Source organism: Gossypium arboreum, chromosome 13 (assembly GCF_025698485.1).
Source record: "Gossypium arboreum isolate Shixiya-1 chromosome 13, ASM2569848v2, whole genome shotgun sequence".
In the NCBI taxonomy this organism is placed as follows: domain Eukaryota; kingdom Viridiplantae; phylum Streptophyta; class Magnoliopsida; order Malvales; family Malvaceae; genus Gossypium; species Gossypium arboreum.
The window spans coordinates 7,704,721-7,719,443 of record NC_069082.1 but is presented as its reverse complement, the minus strand read 5'-3'; the positions used below and the strand labels follow the sequence as shown (position 1 = coordinate 7,719,443).

General features: G+C 32.4%; 2 protein-coding genes across 4 annotated transcripts; both read left to right on the top strand.

Annotated features, from left to right (window-relative positions):
• Positions 1 to 537: 537 nt before the first annotated feature.
• LOC108485610 (wax ester synthase/diacylglycerol acyltransferase 11-like) lies at positions 538 to 5,884 on the top strand. The gene is made up of 6 exons (XM_017789469.2): positions 538 to 2,057; positions 2,659 to 2,731; positions 2,817 to 2,884; positions 2,964 to 3,176; positions 3,260 to 3,397; positions 5,495 to 5,884. The coding sequence occupies exons 1-6, from the start codon at positions 1,260 to 1,262 to the stop codon at positions 5,648 to 5,650; spliced, it is 1,446 nt and encodes a 481-aa protein (XP_017644958.1). The 5' UTR covers positions 538 to 1,259; the 3' UTR covers positions 5,651 to 5,884.
• A 3,781-nt stretch (positions 5,885 to 9,665) lies between these two features.
• On the top strand, positions 9,666 to 13,302 carry LOC108484693 (protein IN CHLOROPLAST ATPASE BIOGENESIS, chloroplastic-like). 3 transcript variants are annotated; one of them, XR_008277043.1, is made up of 11 exons: positions 9,666 to 9,935; positions 10,489 to 10,572; positions 11,304 to 11,378; positions 11,488 to 11,530; positions 11,651 to 11,708; positions 11,879 to 12,046; positions 12,155 to 12,217; positions 12,318 to 12,412; positions 12,515 to 12,591; positions 12,687 to 12,797; positions 12,937 to 13,158. XR_008277043.1 is itself a non-coding variant. In XM_017788575.2 (11 exons), the coding sequence occupies exons 1-11, from the start codon at positions 9,836 to 9,838 to the stop codon at positions 13,075 to 13,077; spliced, it is 1,020 nt and encodes a 339-aa protein (XP_017644064.1). In that variant the 5' UTR covers positions 9,674 to 9,835; the 3' UTR covers positions 13,078 to 13,302. The 3 variants fall into 3 exon arrangements, 2 of the variants coding, with proteins under 2 accessions (XP_017644064.1, XP_017644065.1); XM_017788575.2 differs by having other exon boundaries at positions 9,674 to 9,935; positions 12,510 to 12,591; positions 12,937 to 13,302; XM_017788576.2 differs by having other exon boundaries at positions 9,783 to 9,935; positions 10,475 to 10,572; positions 12,510 to 12,591; positions 12,937 to 13,302.
• Positions 13,303 to 14,723: the final 1,421 nt, after the last annotated feature.

Here is a 14,723-nt window from a genome sequence, read left to right as displayed (position 1 = left end):
TGAAATTATTCTTTACCCATGATCTTGAGAAAAGAAGTGATATAAATGTTCAATAAATTCGTTCTAGTGAGAATTTAGCAGATCTTTTTACTAAGGCATTGCCAACTTCAACAATTGAAAGACTATTACACAAGATTGGAATGCGTTAACTCAAAGATGTAATGTAATGTTGCCATCAGGGGGAGTCTAAAAATAAGTTGTACTCTTTTCCTTTAACCAAGATTTTGTCCCATTGGGTTTTCCTGATAAAAAGTTTTTAACGAGGCATCTTTTAATAGAAGATTGTGTACTTTTTTTCCTTCATTAGTTTTTTTTTTATCTCACAGGATTTTTTCTAATAAGGTTTTAATGAGGCACATCATTTACCAATTACATCTAAGGGGGAGTGTTATGAATATCTTATTAAGTGGATGTCCATCATGATTAAGATAAAGTTTTGATGTACTTTAAATTCTAATAGTTATTAGAATTAAATCTCTACTTTTTTGTACTTTTTATGCCTATAAATAGAGACTCTAATGAAGTATTATAATCATCCCTTTAATCAATAAAGTTCATTCTTTTTTACTTTCATATTTTCTTTGTTTTTTATTCTCTCAATCTCTCTTTATTTTATAACATTATTTACATGTGTATAAAATTTTTTCCTTTTTGGTAAATGTAAACAACAATTTACAAGAACAAATTCATATGTAGATTGTCTTTAATGTTTTTTTCTTTGTAGAATTTCTTGAATCTCTATAGTGAATCATCAAACATGTGTAATACTTCATCATTCGAGAGGGCCATTTTGGTTAATGCCTTAGCAATATTGTTGGCCTCCCTGGGAAGATATCTCATCGACCACTGCTTTTCCTTAGTTAGAATCTATTGAATCCTCTTGATTAAAATAGAGATCAATCCTACAAATTTACTATCACTAATAGCTAAATTAGAATACATCGACTGACCACACAATTTTATGCATAATATAAGTACTGATAATAAAATTGGACGGACTTATATTATATATTTTAAGCTAAAGAACTAATTTAAAATATAGGCATTAATTAAAGGAGGAAGTAATCCTTACAGGATACAGGATACAGGATACAGGATACAGGATACACGAGCCTGGAGACATATGTTATATACAGTACAAAGGACGTTGCTGCAGTTTCATTGTATTTTCCTTCGCCGAATTACGGCTTTGTTTAGCTTAGTCTTCCATTAACAGTTGATTCTTTTGAAGAATCTAATTACCCTTTTTATCCTCCGTCATGGTTTGTCCGGAAACTTCCTCCGACGAACCACTGACTCCCGCCGGCCGCCTTTTTCTTCAGCCGGAAACAGACGTCGTCATCCATTGTATCATCCGCGGCAAAAACCCCGCCGACATGGATGCTATAAAATCGGCAATTAAGTCTTCCTTGATGGTCCAACATCCCAGATTTTGCAGCTTGTTGGTTCGTGACAAGAACGGATTCGAGCACTGGAGGAAAACCCCAATAGACATTGACCAACATGTAATTGTCGTCAACAACCGGCTCGATAAATCGGGCAATTTCATCGACGAAACCCAAGGTTCCACCACCACCGAAGAAGACGATGAAGCGGCAGTGAATCAGTACGTGGCGGATTTGTCAGTGAGCAGTCCTTTGAGTACGGACAAACCCTTGTGGGAATTACACGTCTTGCCGGCGCACAAATGCGCCGTTTTCAGGATCCATCACTCTTTGGGTGATGGGATCTCTTTGATGTCCATGTTGATGGCCAATTGCAGGAGGACGGATGACGCCGAGGCGCTTCCCAAGATGGTTCCCGATAAGAAGACAGTAATTAAGGGCGAGAAAGGAAGGGATTGGTTCTGGTTGGTTGGTGTCTTGTGGTGGTTCTTGAAGATAGTTGTTTTCACCTTGTTGTTTTCGGTGGAGTTTGTACTAAGGAGCTTGTTAGTTTCCGACGAGAAAACGGCGATCACTGGCGGTGACGGGGTTGAACTCTGGCCGAGGAAATTGGCTACTGCTAAGTTTTTGCTTGACGACATGAAGCTGGTCAAAAGGGCCGTTCCCGACACTGTAAGTAACAAAAAAAACTTATTGCTATGATTACGCCAAAAAAAGAAACATTACTGTAATTTTAACCTAAATTCTGGGAATTGGATTGTTTTAAAAGCAGATTTATAAATTAATGGCTTCCATCATTAGTTATTGTCATTTTAAGGATGGTTTGGCATCTTCACGTTTAGCTGTAAAATTGGAAATTTGCCCCACTCTTCTGCCTTCCTGGAAAATTTGGAACGTCTCTGTTGTCAACGGAGAAACATCTTGGTTTAATTCTAATCTTAGTCCCTGTACTCTTTAAATTTTGAAACTTGGTTTTTCTACTTTTATTTTTGTCAAACTCTAATTAAATCATCTTACTTTTTCTTTTTTAAAGTTTATGGAAAAAATTGCAAAATTAGCATGATTGCATGGAATATGAATAATTGGAGTAAATTTTTTAAAATAACTAAAATTTAAATTCCATTCAAGAACTGTATGACAAATATTATGGGTTGGATGATGTTGTGAGATAATAGCATTTAAGAAGGGTTTTTTAGATTCAAATGTGGAGGCTGTTTTTGGTTAATTTTCAGTAATCCACTCAATTCCTCATCTTCTGTAAAATATGGTGCAGACCATTAATGATGTCCTCCTTGGAATGGTCTCATCTGGGCTCTCTAGGTACTTGGATCATCGAACCCCAAATGGTAAAATTTTTTTTCATCCAAGACTTTGACTTGGATATAAATATCCAATATTTAAAATTGATTGGGGTTTATTGTTTGTTGTTAGCTTTGCATGAGGGTCTACGTATAACAGGGGTAGCCATGGTTAATATAAGACCACAACCAGGGTTGCAGGTTAGTTTCAGGTTTCGGGTTTCAAATTCTAATGCCCCTTTCCTATGGTCGAAATTTATTGAAGTTTTGCTTTGTCAAGGACCTGTCCAAGTTAATGAAGAGCAACACAAAAGCACGATGGGGCAACAAATTTGGTGTAATTCTAATTCCAGTTTACTATCACAAAGGTGGCAATGATCCTTTAGAGTATTTGAAGAGAGCAAAGGCCACGGTTGACAAGAAGAAACACTCTCTAGAGGCTTATTTCTCATACAAAATTGGAGATCTCGTAATGTCATTGTTAGGACCAAAGGTATAGTTTATTGTTTGTACATTTATTACTTGTATATTTTATGAACTAAGTTTTTTTTTTTTTTTTTTTTTTTGGTGTTGTAGTATGCTTGTATGCTTAATTACAAACTTCTCTGTAATACTACCTTCACGCTCTCAAACGTAGCTGGCCCTCTAGAGGAAATTTCACTTGCAGGCAACCCTCTCTCTAGCATTAAGGTCAATACATCAAGTCTACCTCAGGTACAATGCAACATCCTATCTTTAATTGTTATATAAATATATATTTGGATATAATCAACATCTAAACAACACCAATCAAAACCTATCAAATAAACACGAAACAACAGCAAACCAAGGATCAAGGTTTCCACTTCCACATCTTCCACGCCCACATGCCTTATGAGTTACTTCATCACAAACACCAAGTAACAAAGGGCTACTTACCTATCAAATTTGCTCAGCCAAAATCATAATTCATATAAATCACCAAAACCCAAGGTCTCTCTGATCCACCTATTTCTTGTACCCACCAATACCAAAAAGCAACATGAAACCATAAAAAGCTCACCCTGGAAATATCTCACACCAAAGAGCAAGATATAGTACCACAACACAGACAAAAGAAACCAATCCAAAACACCTGCAACTTTCATCAATAAACGCACAACGGCCACTCAACAAGAAAACACACCACCATGCTATAAAGTCAACACTATTCAACTTTAGTCCTGCCTCTTTTCCTTTTACCTTGCACCCTCTTTAGAATTGTAGACAAAAAATTCATCATCAAAAGCTTCTAAAGTAATCAATTTCAATCAGTTTTGAGCTGCTAAGATTGAATATTTTCTTCACGGCCCACTCCTTTTTGCATAGGCTCAATCACTAACTCTTGGGCCTGACCACCAATTGCTAGCTCCTCTTGATCTCTAGGCTTAGAATTAGAATTCATTATCAAAGAACCTCTTCTCAAAACATGACTATCTACATCATTCATAGAAATATCACTAAATGCAGTCAAAATAGAAAAGTTATCTTGGGACTCCACATTCTCGCCACCAACATCACAGTCCCAATTTGCATGTAATTACCCTTCCCCAAGTTCTAATAATTGCATGTAACGGCATTGGCAACATCCTTTCCCTTTGACTGCTCCCGATCATCAATGGAGACAACAAGCTCTAACAAATCCTTTTCCGACAACGGAACTCCAACTTCATCATCTAGTTCCTTAGACTCAAAACGCAAAGATGAAAGATTACCATAATCTCTCACCATCACAAAATTATCCTGAAGACGATTCTCATTCTCCTGCACCGGCCTCTCCTTACTGTTTTTAGACTACTATCGATTTCGCAACTATAATTGTCATAATTCGACGTCACATTCCTCCAATAAGCTGACCTTCCTCTATATTTCGCCATATTCACATGAATACGATAGTTTCGAAGCGTCCTTCCGTCAAGTCGTTGAATTGCCTTTCTAGCTTCTCCAGCTCTCCTAAAACGAAAGAAGCCAAAACGTTACCTTCTACTATCCTTCTTTTGTGGGATAAAAATGTCACACACTCTACCATAATAATGAAAGACTTTCCATAACCATCTCTTATCAATCGACATTGGAATATTTTGGACAAAAATAGTCTCCACCTTCTTGAACGCCATCCAACCTCTTCTTTAGGGAGATATTTCACTCTTAAGGCTCCTGATGCGAAAGGCTGTTAACGGAGACGATGTTTATTTGTTATATAAATATATATTATGTTATTACAATTTTTTTATTTTTCTTGAAATATTCATTTTCAGCTAATATTAAGATATGGTTATTGAGATATGGTCTTCTTACAATCCTCTAAAGAAATCAACATAAACATACTCATATAAACCTATCAACCCTATTAACCCTAGGGTGAGCCTAAAAGTTGCTCTCCAAAAATGAATTATAAATTTTAGGGACCAAAGTTAAATTTTATCATTATATTAATTTATAATTTAATAAAATCTGAAGGACTATATAAAAAATTTACAGTTTTTTTGGGATGTTAAAGCCCTTACTTGCACCTTTGTTTACACAAGTAATCAACTGATAACCTAAACCTATCTTAACCATTTTATTATAAAAAGTCAAAAACCTAAATAAATGATCAGAATTCAAAACAATTAAATCCAAATATTATCTGAAAATTTTCCTAAACCCAATTTTTATCCAAACTGAAATTACCTAAAAATTTTAAATTCATAACCCATGCACACGTAATTGTATGAATATGGCACTCAATCAAAATTTAAAGATGATATATATATGGATTTCTTAAATGATATTTTTTGTTTCTGAATACAGGCAATAACAATGCACATGTTGAGCTATGCTGGTAAGGTTGAAATGCAAATTCTAGTAGCTAAAGATATCATCCCTGATCCAGAGTTTCTTGCTAAATGCTTTGAAGATGCCTTGCTTGAAATGAAGGAGGCTGTATTAAGGACCAATAAAGCATAGGCAAAACAATAATTATTTTTTTAAAACTTTAATTAATTAGTGTACAAGATAAATTCATTACGAATTTTCCATACATAATTACGTTTAGGGTGTGTTTAGTATTGCTTTTAAGAAATACTTTTGAGACAAAAAGTATTTTTTTGACAAAAGTATTCCTTAAAAAAATACTTTTTGAGACGAAAAGTGTTTTTCTCGAGCCAAAAATCAAACTCTTTTATCCTTGTTCTATTCTAATATTGTGCAACCTCTTTTTTTTTTTTTCATATTATCATTGTGTTTAAGATGTTATATATTTATAGAAAAATTTAATATATTGTAATTTTATTTTATAAATATTTATATTATATTTATATTTTTGCTATTATATTATATTTTAATTACTTTTTATTGTATTTATATTGAGGAATAATATTTTCGTAATAATTATATGATTTAGTTTCAGCTGATCTTAGAAGATATACATGTACTATGATATAAATTAGGTAAAATGTCTAATTTAGTTCTTAATATTTATTATTTTTTGTTAATTTAACTTTTATTTCTTTTAAAAGAGAAATTACTTTTTAACAGAAATATTGATTAAAACATTAATTCTTTTTAATAATCGTGACAACTTTGCATGACGGTTCATATATACTCAATATAATACTATTTTTCTTATATGTCGTATCAATAAATAATTTAAAATAATATGATATTGTTTATTTATATACTTGAATAGTTTAAATTATAATGAAAGTGTAATTCATGATAGCTTAAAATGTTATTCAATATTTATCAAATTTTGAACCCCATGTGATGGCATGATGGCCAAGGGCATTCACTGTCCCAACTGTGGTCTGGGTTCGGGTTGCGCTAGTTGTATTTGTTGTTCGAGCTTTACCTTGTTATTATAATTCACCAAAATAAAAATAAAAATTAAATTTTATTACTCTAAATTTATAACTATATTTTTATGTTAAAATGTTCAATGATTTTATCTATTTAGAGTTTTAATTAATAATACAATAATAAGATATTTTAAAAGGGTGTAAAATTTATATGATGAGAAATTAAAACAAAATAGGAACAAGGAAATTGTAATAGTATAAGTTTTTTCATTGTGAGCTTTAAACTTTGTAACAACATCACTAAAAATCAAAATTTTAAAATTCCCTAAATTTTAAAAAGGTAAACTATAAAAATAGTTACTTTTATTTGTCCCAAATTACATTTTATTCACTTATATTTAAAATGTTACGTTTTAATCACTTATATTATCGTTTTGTTACGAAGTGGTCACTCTACCATTAAACTCTGTTTCCTCTAAAGTCAGTTCTACATGACAGTCTAAATAAATTTTAAATACCAACTTGAATATTCAGTTGCTGGGATGAAAATATGTTTTTAAGTAAATAAATTTAATTTTACTTCTCTACTTTCAAGTGTAAAGGTTTACACTGTGACATTTAAATATCAAAATCCTTTGTTTTAAAAATTTTTGTTTACGCTTTTACATTTAAACAAAGTGTAAAGGATTTTGATATTTACTTCTCTACTTTCAAGTGTTTAAATGTAAAAGTGAAAAAACAATAATAGCATTATGAAAAGAAGACCCAAATTGATTGAAAGACTTCAAAGAAAAAAAGTGCAGCACCAAATATCTACATAGATAGAAATTACATCAATAACATGACAAGAAATGGCCAATAATCCAAAGTAACTAATCTTACACTACAAACTGAATTCATACAAAGGCTTTAACAAGAATTTCATTATGCACTTAATACACAATAAATGTGCAATTTGCAACAGCTTTGCAATCTAGGTATAAACCAAAACTTAAAAAACAAAACAAATAAGAAGCTACTCACTCTCCATTGCATATATATTGACGGAAATTTGAAAAGGGTTACTCCTCACATTTTTACTTCAATTTTGTTTTTTTTTTTTGTTTCTAATAAATAAAAAATAAAAAATTGTTATGAACTAAATTCAATAACTATTTCATAGTTGAATGAAAAGATTAAAAACCATTGATTTTAATCACTAAAAATAGGAATGAACTTGATTATGTAATCCCTATATTTTTTTGCTCGGCCTGTGATCCTTCCATTGCTGATTTTGAATTGTTCAAAACCCTAAATTTTTTTTTCTAATAGTGAAGGGATGATGAAGAAAGGAAAAAAATCAAAAAAATTATCAAAACCCTAAATTTTTTCTTTTAATAGTGAAAGAAGGTGAGAGGAAGGAAGAAATCACATAAAAAAAAAAAGAAATTGAATAAAATTAAATTTGGCGAGGAAATTGTTTTAATCATTTTAATTTAAATTACATAAAATAATTGGATAGGACCATTTACGAAGTGCTATACTTATTAACTACTCATAAATATGTAATAATGCACAAAAAAAGTGATGGAAGAGAGTTAAATCCGAGAATAACACTTGTAATTTTTTTGTGTGTAATTATGATAATAATCTCTCTTTTATGCTAAAATTTGGATTAATCCTTAATTTTGATTTGATTAATTTGATACTTCTAGATTTATAATAATATTATTAAATTCAAACGAATAATATCTGTTACATGAATTTTCTTTTAAAATAATTCCAAACATTTGATTTACATGAAAGTTTATTATTAATTGAATATGATTAATTTAACTTTCTAGTCATCCTAATTATGTGATCAAATGATAATTAAAAAATTATATAATTAGTAAAATTATGTCAATTTATAATAGGGTAATCTACAAAAATAGTCACTTTTGTTTGCCTCAGGTTACATTTTAGTCACTTATTTTTAAAAGGTTACGTTTTGTCACTTATGTTATTATTTTGTTACGAAGTGATCACTTTACCGTTAAGTTCCGTTATCTCTCTAACGGTAATCCTAGGTGGCAGTCCAACTAGATTTTAGGTGCCAACTTGGATTTCTACATGGGATGAAAATAGATTTTTAATTAAAAAAATTTAATTAATTAAAATTTTCAAATTTAAACATTAACTAAAAAAACTGTTCATTTCCCCTTTTTAATTTTTCTTCCGTCTCTTATTTTTTTTCAATAGATTTTTTTTTTCATTTGACTAGAAAAATTATTATTAAGATCAAAATAGTTGAAATCAGTAATAAGAAAGAATAATCTGGAATACCCACAAAGAGATTGTGAACATACAAGTTGATTCAGATCAGAAAAAATTTGATTGAGAAACCAATTATTCAAGAACTGTGAAAGAACTAGAAAACATAATTCTTAGGAACAAGAACAGTGAAAGTAACAACCCTTTTTTGAAAATTTTAAAATTAGCTTGAATGATACATGTTCATAAAAACATGTTTCTAACTGTATTTTATGGGATGTCTACTGACGCAAAATAAAATACATGTTTACAAACAATTTCAAAAAGTAGAAGAAAATATCAAGAATTTTAATTTAGGGTTTTCATTAAACAATAAAAAATTTAATCTTTTTTTTTCAGTATTGAATAAAAGAGATAGAGGAATGCAAAGAAGACATACCTGAACCCTCTATTGAATCTATCTTTATGAAGCATTCAATTTGATTAGACATACCTGAACCCTCTATTGAATCTATCTTTATGAAGCATTCAATTTGATTTCAACTATTTTGATCTTAATAATAGTTTTTCCAGTCAAATGAGAAAAAAAAACCCATTGAAAAAACAGAAGAGATGGAAGAAAAATTAAAAAGAGGAGATGAACAATTTTTTTAGTTAAGGTTTAGGTTTAAAAATTTTAATTAATTAAATTTTTTAATTAAAAATCTATTTTCATCCTATTTAGAAATCTAAGATAGCACTTAAAATCTAGTTGGACTGCCACGTAGGATTACCGTTGGAGAGATAACGGAACTTAACGGTAAAGTGATCACTTCGTAACAAAATAATAATATAAGTGACTAAAACGTAACATTTCATATATAAGTGACTAAAATATAAACTGAGACAAATAAAAATAACTATTTTTATAGATAACCCTTTATAATTTATCGAATTACGCCTCGTAATAATTTTTGGAAAAGGGGAGTTAATTGATGAAACTGACCTATTTGTGTATGTATGGTCGTGGGTATGTCACGTTTGATTTGGTTTGGTTGGGTGTCTTATCTTATTCTCTCCACAAGCAACAATAAGCCCTGTAATTGGTGTCTACACTCTCACAGTCCACAAATTCAGCAGCAACATGAAGGCTGGGCTGCTGGGAATGCTGAACTCACCTCCTTGTGCTACCTCAGTTCCTCTCCGTCATGTTAGAGCTAGGGTTACTTGTTCTTCTTCCTCTGGTAAAATCATAGCTTCCACCATTGTTTCTCAGCTTTTCTTTCGTAGTTGCATTCCATTTCAACTTTTGAGTTTCGCCACTCTAATATGGTAATGCTAAAGCTATTTGATGTTGTTATGTCAGCTTACTTTTTTAGAAAATGGGTTCATTTTACTTTATTTCTTTAACTAACTTGTGGGCATATTTATGCAAATTGATTAGGATTAGCTGTTTATTTTTAGTACCTCTTTGGTTGAGTTTAGTTTAAGCTTGCCTTTGTATGTGAAGCAAGTGTCGAATGTTTACGTACCACAGTCAATCACAATCAGTTGATTCTTGGGTATTTGGATTGCTGTTCTAATTTTAAAATGAAATTGGGGCTTGGGCTCAAATGGATGTCAAATGGTGGCAAAGGGTCAGAACCCAATTTGTAGTTAGCTAGCTAGTCGGTTAAACTAAACGCCAGTCAGTTGTGAATATAGATTGAGCATATGATTCTGTTTTGTTTTGCTTTCAAAATGTTCTTGGTCATGTTGAACTTGACAACTTAAACGGTTTTAGTTAACCAAATGCAGGCCATATATCATTCATTAAAGATGTAGCTGCTACTCAACCACCTGAGAATCTTCAGCACTTGCTTAAAATGCTTCAAACTAGAGGTATGTAGCAGTTAAAATGATTCAAGAATGCTTTACATGATTCACTCAATTTCATGTTCTTGCTAAAGTTTAGACCATTAGTTTATTGATTACATGGTATATTTTAGGATAATAGTGGTGTTGATCATAATGATTGACTAGGAGTAAAAGTTTATGGCTCTTTGACCCTTTTTTTTTCTTTTTGTCATTATCACTGGGAACATTAACTCATACTGATTGAATTCATGAATCTGTAATTAATCTTGACATCTTTTCTTGGCTGATAAATTTTCATTGATACATCTGAAGGCAATAGGTAGCGTTATAATTATATCTTGACTAATGCTTCCTTTATTAAGATAGGCAGACTCTATTGAAGATATGCATTTTCTGCAGATTGGTCGTCTGATTATGTTCATCGTAATGAACTGATTGCTTATTGCATTCTTTTCCATTTTGATCCTCATTACTTGGGGGGTATTAGAACTCTCACATTTCTGGAAAATGTTTATTTCATAGTAACCTTTAAAGAAATGCTTGGTATTTATGTCTTCGGTTTCTTCTTTCAAAAGATTTCTTAATGAGCTTGATCTTGTTTTTGCTTATCATTGCATCTCCAAATTCACTTACAAGGAGATGGATAAGAACTGATGTTTGAGTCCGGAACATACATTTCCTGAAAATAGAAAGCTTCTTTTTACTTCCACATGTATGCCACTTGAACCCTTATCTTTCATTTGCTTCATAAACAGGTGAAACCATAGTTTCTCCGGGATCAAGGCATGGGTTAATCCCCCTTGCCATTCCTCTTTCAGAAAATATGTCAGGTTAGATAAGGTTTTGCTCACTTTATGAGAAATACTTATCAATTCTCTCAGTAGTTTTATTGTGGAAATGGATTTAGGTATATATATAACTGCTATTCCTTGAGAATAGGTTCTATGACTGCTTTGCTGCGGTGGCCAACAGCTCCACCTGGGTAAGAGACTCGAATCTTCATGCTTTTTTATTTCAACTTTTATCTCAAATACATTTGTTTATATTGGCTAAGCTTTGATTGCCTTAATTTATCTTCATGCAACTGTTGCTATTCACACAGAATGGAGATGCCAGTTGTGGAAGTTCGCAAGCATGGGGTGTGGCTTTTAGCCAACAATGTAATACATTAAGCTGAAACCATGCATCAAAATCATATAGGGTATTATAAATGATGCTGAATGACCCAGCATCTTGGAATTGAACAAGTAGCGCATAGCTTGAAGCAGTTTATTTGTCAGAACTTATATGTGGAAAAAGTAACTCACTATTTCCAGCTTTTGCGACCCAGGTAGATCAATATATCCATAGAATCCTAGTTGAAGAAGATGCTGATGAATCACATGGAAGTAATGGTGAATTATTTCATGCTTCATCTGAGGCTGGCAAGAAACTCTATACTAGGGGTGATTTTGCTGAATCAAAAATCTCCAATCTTGATGGTTATCTCTTGAAAAAGGTACATGAGAATGTTTATGAAATAGTTAAAAGTGAAAACAACTCAGTTCTTAAGTTCAGTGTTTAAAGTAAGATTGTTGATGGTGGCAAATCATTGTTCTGCCATCAGGTTGGACTGTTTCCAGATTTGTTGGAGCGAAAAGTTATGCGACATTTTGAGGAAGGGGATCAAGTAAGAATTTGTCTGGTTTGAGTCGCTAATATTTCATATATTATTTTTTGTGGTTGTCTTAAACATTTTATTCTCTTTTTGACAACTATGGGGTTGGAAGGTTTCTGCTTTGGTGACAGGGGAATTCTATACAAAGAAGGATCTCTTTCCGGGATTTGGAAGGCCTTTTGTATTTAATGCAGAGGTTTTGCTTAAGTTAGTATAAAGATTTTATAATTCCATGCTTAATATCAATTCACTGTGCTTCACTGGTTCTAATTCTAAAGAGGGTTTTGTAAATCCTTTTATGTAGAGTAGGGCGCACATCAGAGGCAAAAGATTCTGCAAGGGTGGCTTTGAAATCACCATGGTGGACTTTAGGCTGCACATATCAGGCAAGGAACTTTGTTTTATAATTGACATATTCCTTTAAGATTTAAACTGTCTCCCTTCTTTTTACATTCTCTTCCATGGATGTATTATTATTCAGGATGTTGCCAGTATTGCACAGTGGGAGGATGAGCAAATCGAGTACATCAAAGAGAAGGTGTCGGAAGAAGGTAGACAAGAAGACTTGAAGAAAGGGAAGGCTCTGCCTCAGGTAACGTCATGGAAACAATAATGTCATGCAAAAATTTAGCCACTGATACGAGGAAAAAACACTTCTATGGTATTTTTTAAAAAATGGCCAAATTCTTTCGTTGACTGTTAACTTAGTCAATGCTGAAACTCCTCTACAGGTAGCATTAGATGAGGCTGCTTTTCTGTTGGATTTAGCTTCCATTGATGGAACTTGGGGGGACTATCTGGACCGCATCGCAGAATGTTACAAAGAGGCTGGTCTCGGTGAAATTGCAAATTTTATTTTGTATAGAGATTAAGATTTGAGCATGAGTAAAAAGAAACCAATAGTTGAGAAGTTGCCAATTTTTGAATGACTTTATTCATATAGAGAGGAATAATTTTATTTATTTATTTATTTTCGAGAAACTATTGTTGTATAGAGTGAGGTTGAAAAATCATCGATGCAGACTCTGATAGGTTCACTTGGAGAATGTTATTGCTTTCTTACTTATGATTTGTTCAGTTGGGATGGTTCTTCTATATATTTTCGTCTTCTTTCTGCTTGGTGAAGGTTGGAGAATGTTTTTAAGCTCTGCACAACTGGTGCTGGGAATAAATCCGAGCTTAGCCTAGCTGGTTTATGCAATCACCTTTTACCTAACTCTATATCTACAAGCCCTTTTCCTATTCCCAAACTGCCGCTTCCTTTGTAAAAACAGATAGAACTAGAGAATTTTGTTGAAGATTTGCTTCAGTTATTATAGTCTAGCTAATTTTAGGTATAATCATATCTTTGATTTGTTTCAGATTTTTTAGAGATTTTTTTTTTGAGCTTATGATTATGTTAGTAGCCAATTTTTAGTTAGTAGCTGTTAACTTATTTACTATAAACACTAGTTTCAGTTCAAAAAAAAGTTTTCCATTTCAATTACTTGAGTTGTCAGTTCAGTTTTCTTCATTATTTTAGTTTTCTTTTCTGATAAAATACAAACAATTGGTAATCAGAGCTTTCTTCTTGAGGGACCTGCGTTAGTGTTTGTTGCATTATGGAAGCTGAAATTAATTTCTCTTCAATTGCGCCACCTATTTTTTATGGAGATAATTATCAGATTTGGGCAGTGCGAATGGAGACTTACTTGGAGGCTATAGATCTTTGGAAAGTCGTGGAAGAAGATTACGAGATTCCTACATTGCCTACCAACCCTACCGTGGCACAGATCAAAACACAAAGAGAAAAGAAGACAAGGAAATCAAAGGAAAAAGTTTGTTTATTTGCTACAGTTTCACCAACTATTTTCACACGAATTATGTTTCTAACATCAGCAAAGGAGATATGGGATTATCTGAAGACTGAGTACGAGGGAGACGAGAGAATTCACAGGATGCAAGTGTTGAATCTTGTACGTGATTTTGAGCTGTAGAAAATGAAGGAGACTGAGACAATCAAGGAGTATTCTGAAAGACTCCTTAACATAGTCAATAAGGTCAGGTTGCTAGGTTCATCTCTAGCAGTTCAAGGATTGTGGAGAAAATTCTTGTAACAGCACCTGAAAGGTTTGAGGCTACAATCACCACTTTAGAGAACATGAAGGATATGTCAAAGATTACTTTGGTGGAACTCTTAAGTGCTTTACAAGTACAAGAGCAAAGGCGTGTAATGAGGCAAGAAAGGGTTGTCGAAGGTGCTTTACTAGTTATGCATCAAGATGATGGAAATAATAGGAGGTCAAAAAACAAAAAAGTTTCACATTGCGAGTGTAGAAAGCTCTGCATTTGGGAAAAAAAAGTAAAAGTGGAAATAGAAGATTAGGAGTAAAGAAGGATTATCCTCCATGTCAACATTGCGGCAAGAAAAGTCTCCCTCTTTTCAAGTGCTAGAGAAGACCAGATGCAAAGATTAGTAAGTGTAACCAAATGGGACATGAAGCTGTTATTTGTAAGTACAAAAATTAGCAACAAGTAG

Excerpts from the sequence above, each read along its gene's own strand:
- LOC108485610 (XM_017789469.2), top strand. The coding sequence starts at position 1,260 with ATGGTTTGTCCGGAAACTTCCTCCGACGAACCACTGACTCCCGCCGGC. Across the intron at positions 2,885-2,963 it reads GACCACAACCAGGGTTGCAG|GACCTGTCCAAGTTAATGAA; the intron begins GTTAGTTTCAGG and ends TGCTTTGTCAAG. Across the intron at positions 3,398-5,494 it reads ATACATCAAGTCTACCTCAG|GCAATAACAATGCACATGTT; the intron begins GTACAATGCAAC and ends TTCTGAATACAG.
- LOC108484693 (XM_017788575.2), top strand. The coding sequence starts at position 9,836 with ATGAAGGCTGGGCTGCTGGGAATGCTGAACTCACCTCCTTGTGCTACC. Across the intron at positions 11,531-11,650 it reads TGGCCAACAGCTCCACCTGG|AATGGAGATGCCAGTTGTGG; the intron begins GTAAGAGACTCG and ends CTATTCACACAG. Across the intron at positions 12,798-12,936 it reads AAGGGAAGGCTCTGCCTCAG|GTAGCATTAGATGAGGCTGC; the intron begins GTAACGTCATGG and ends ACTCCTCTACAG.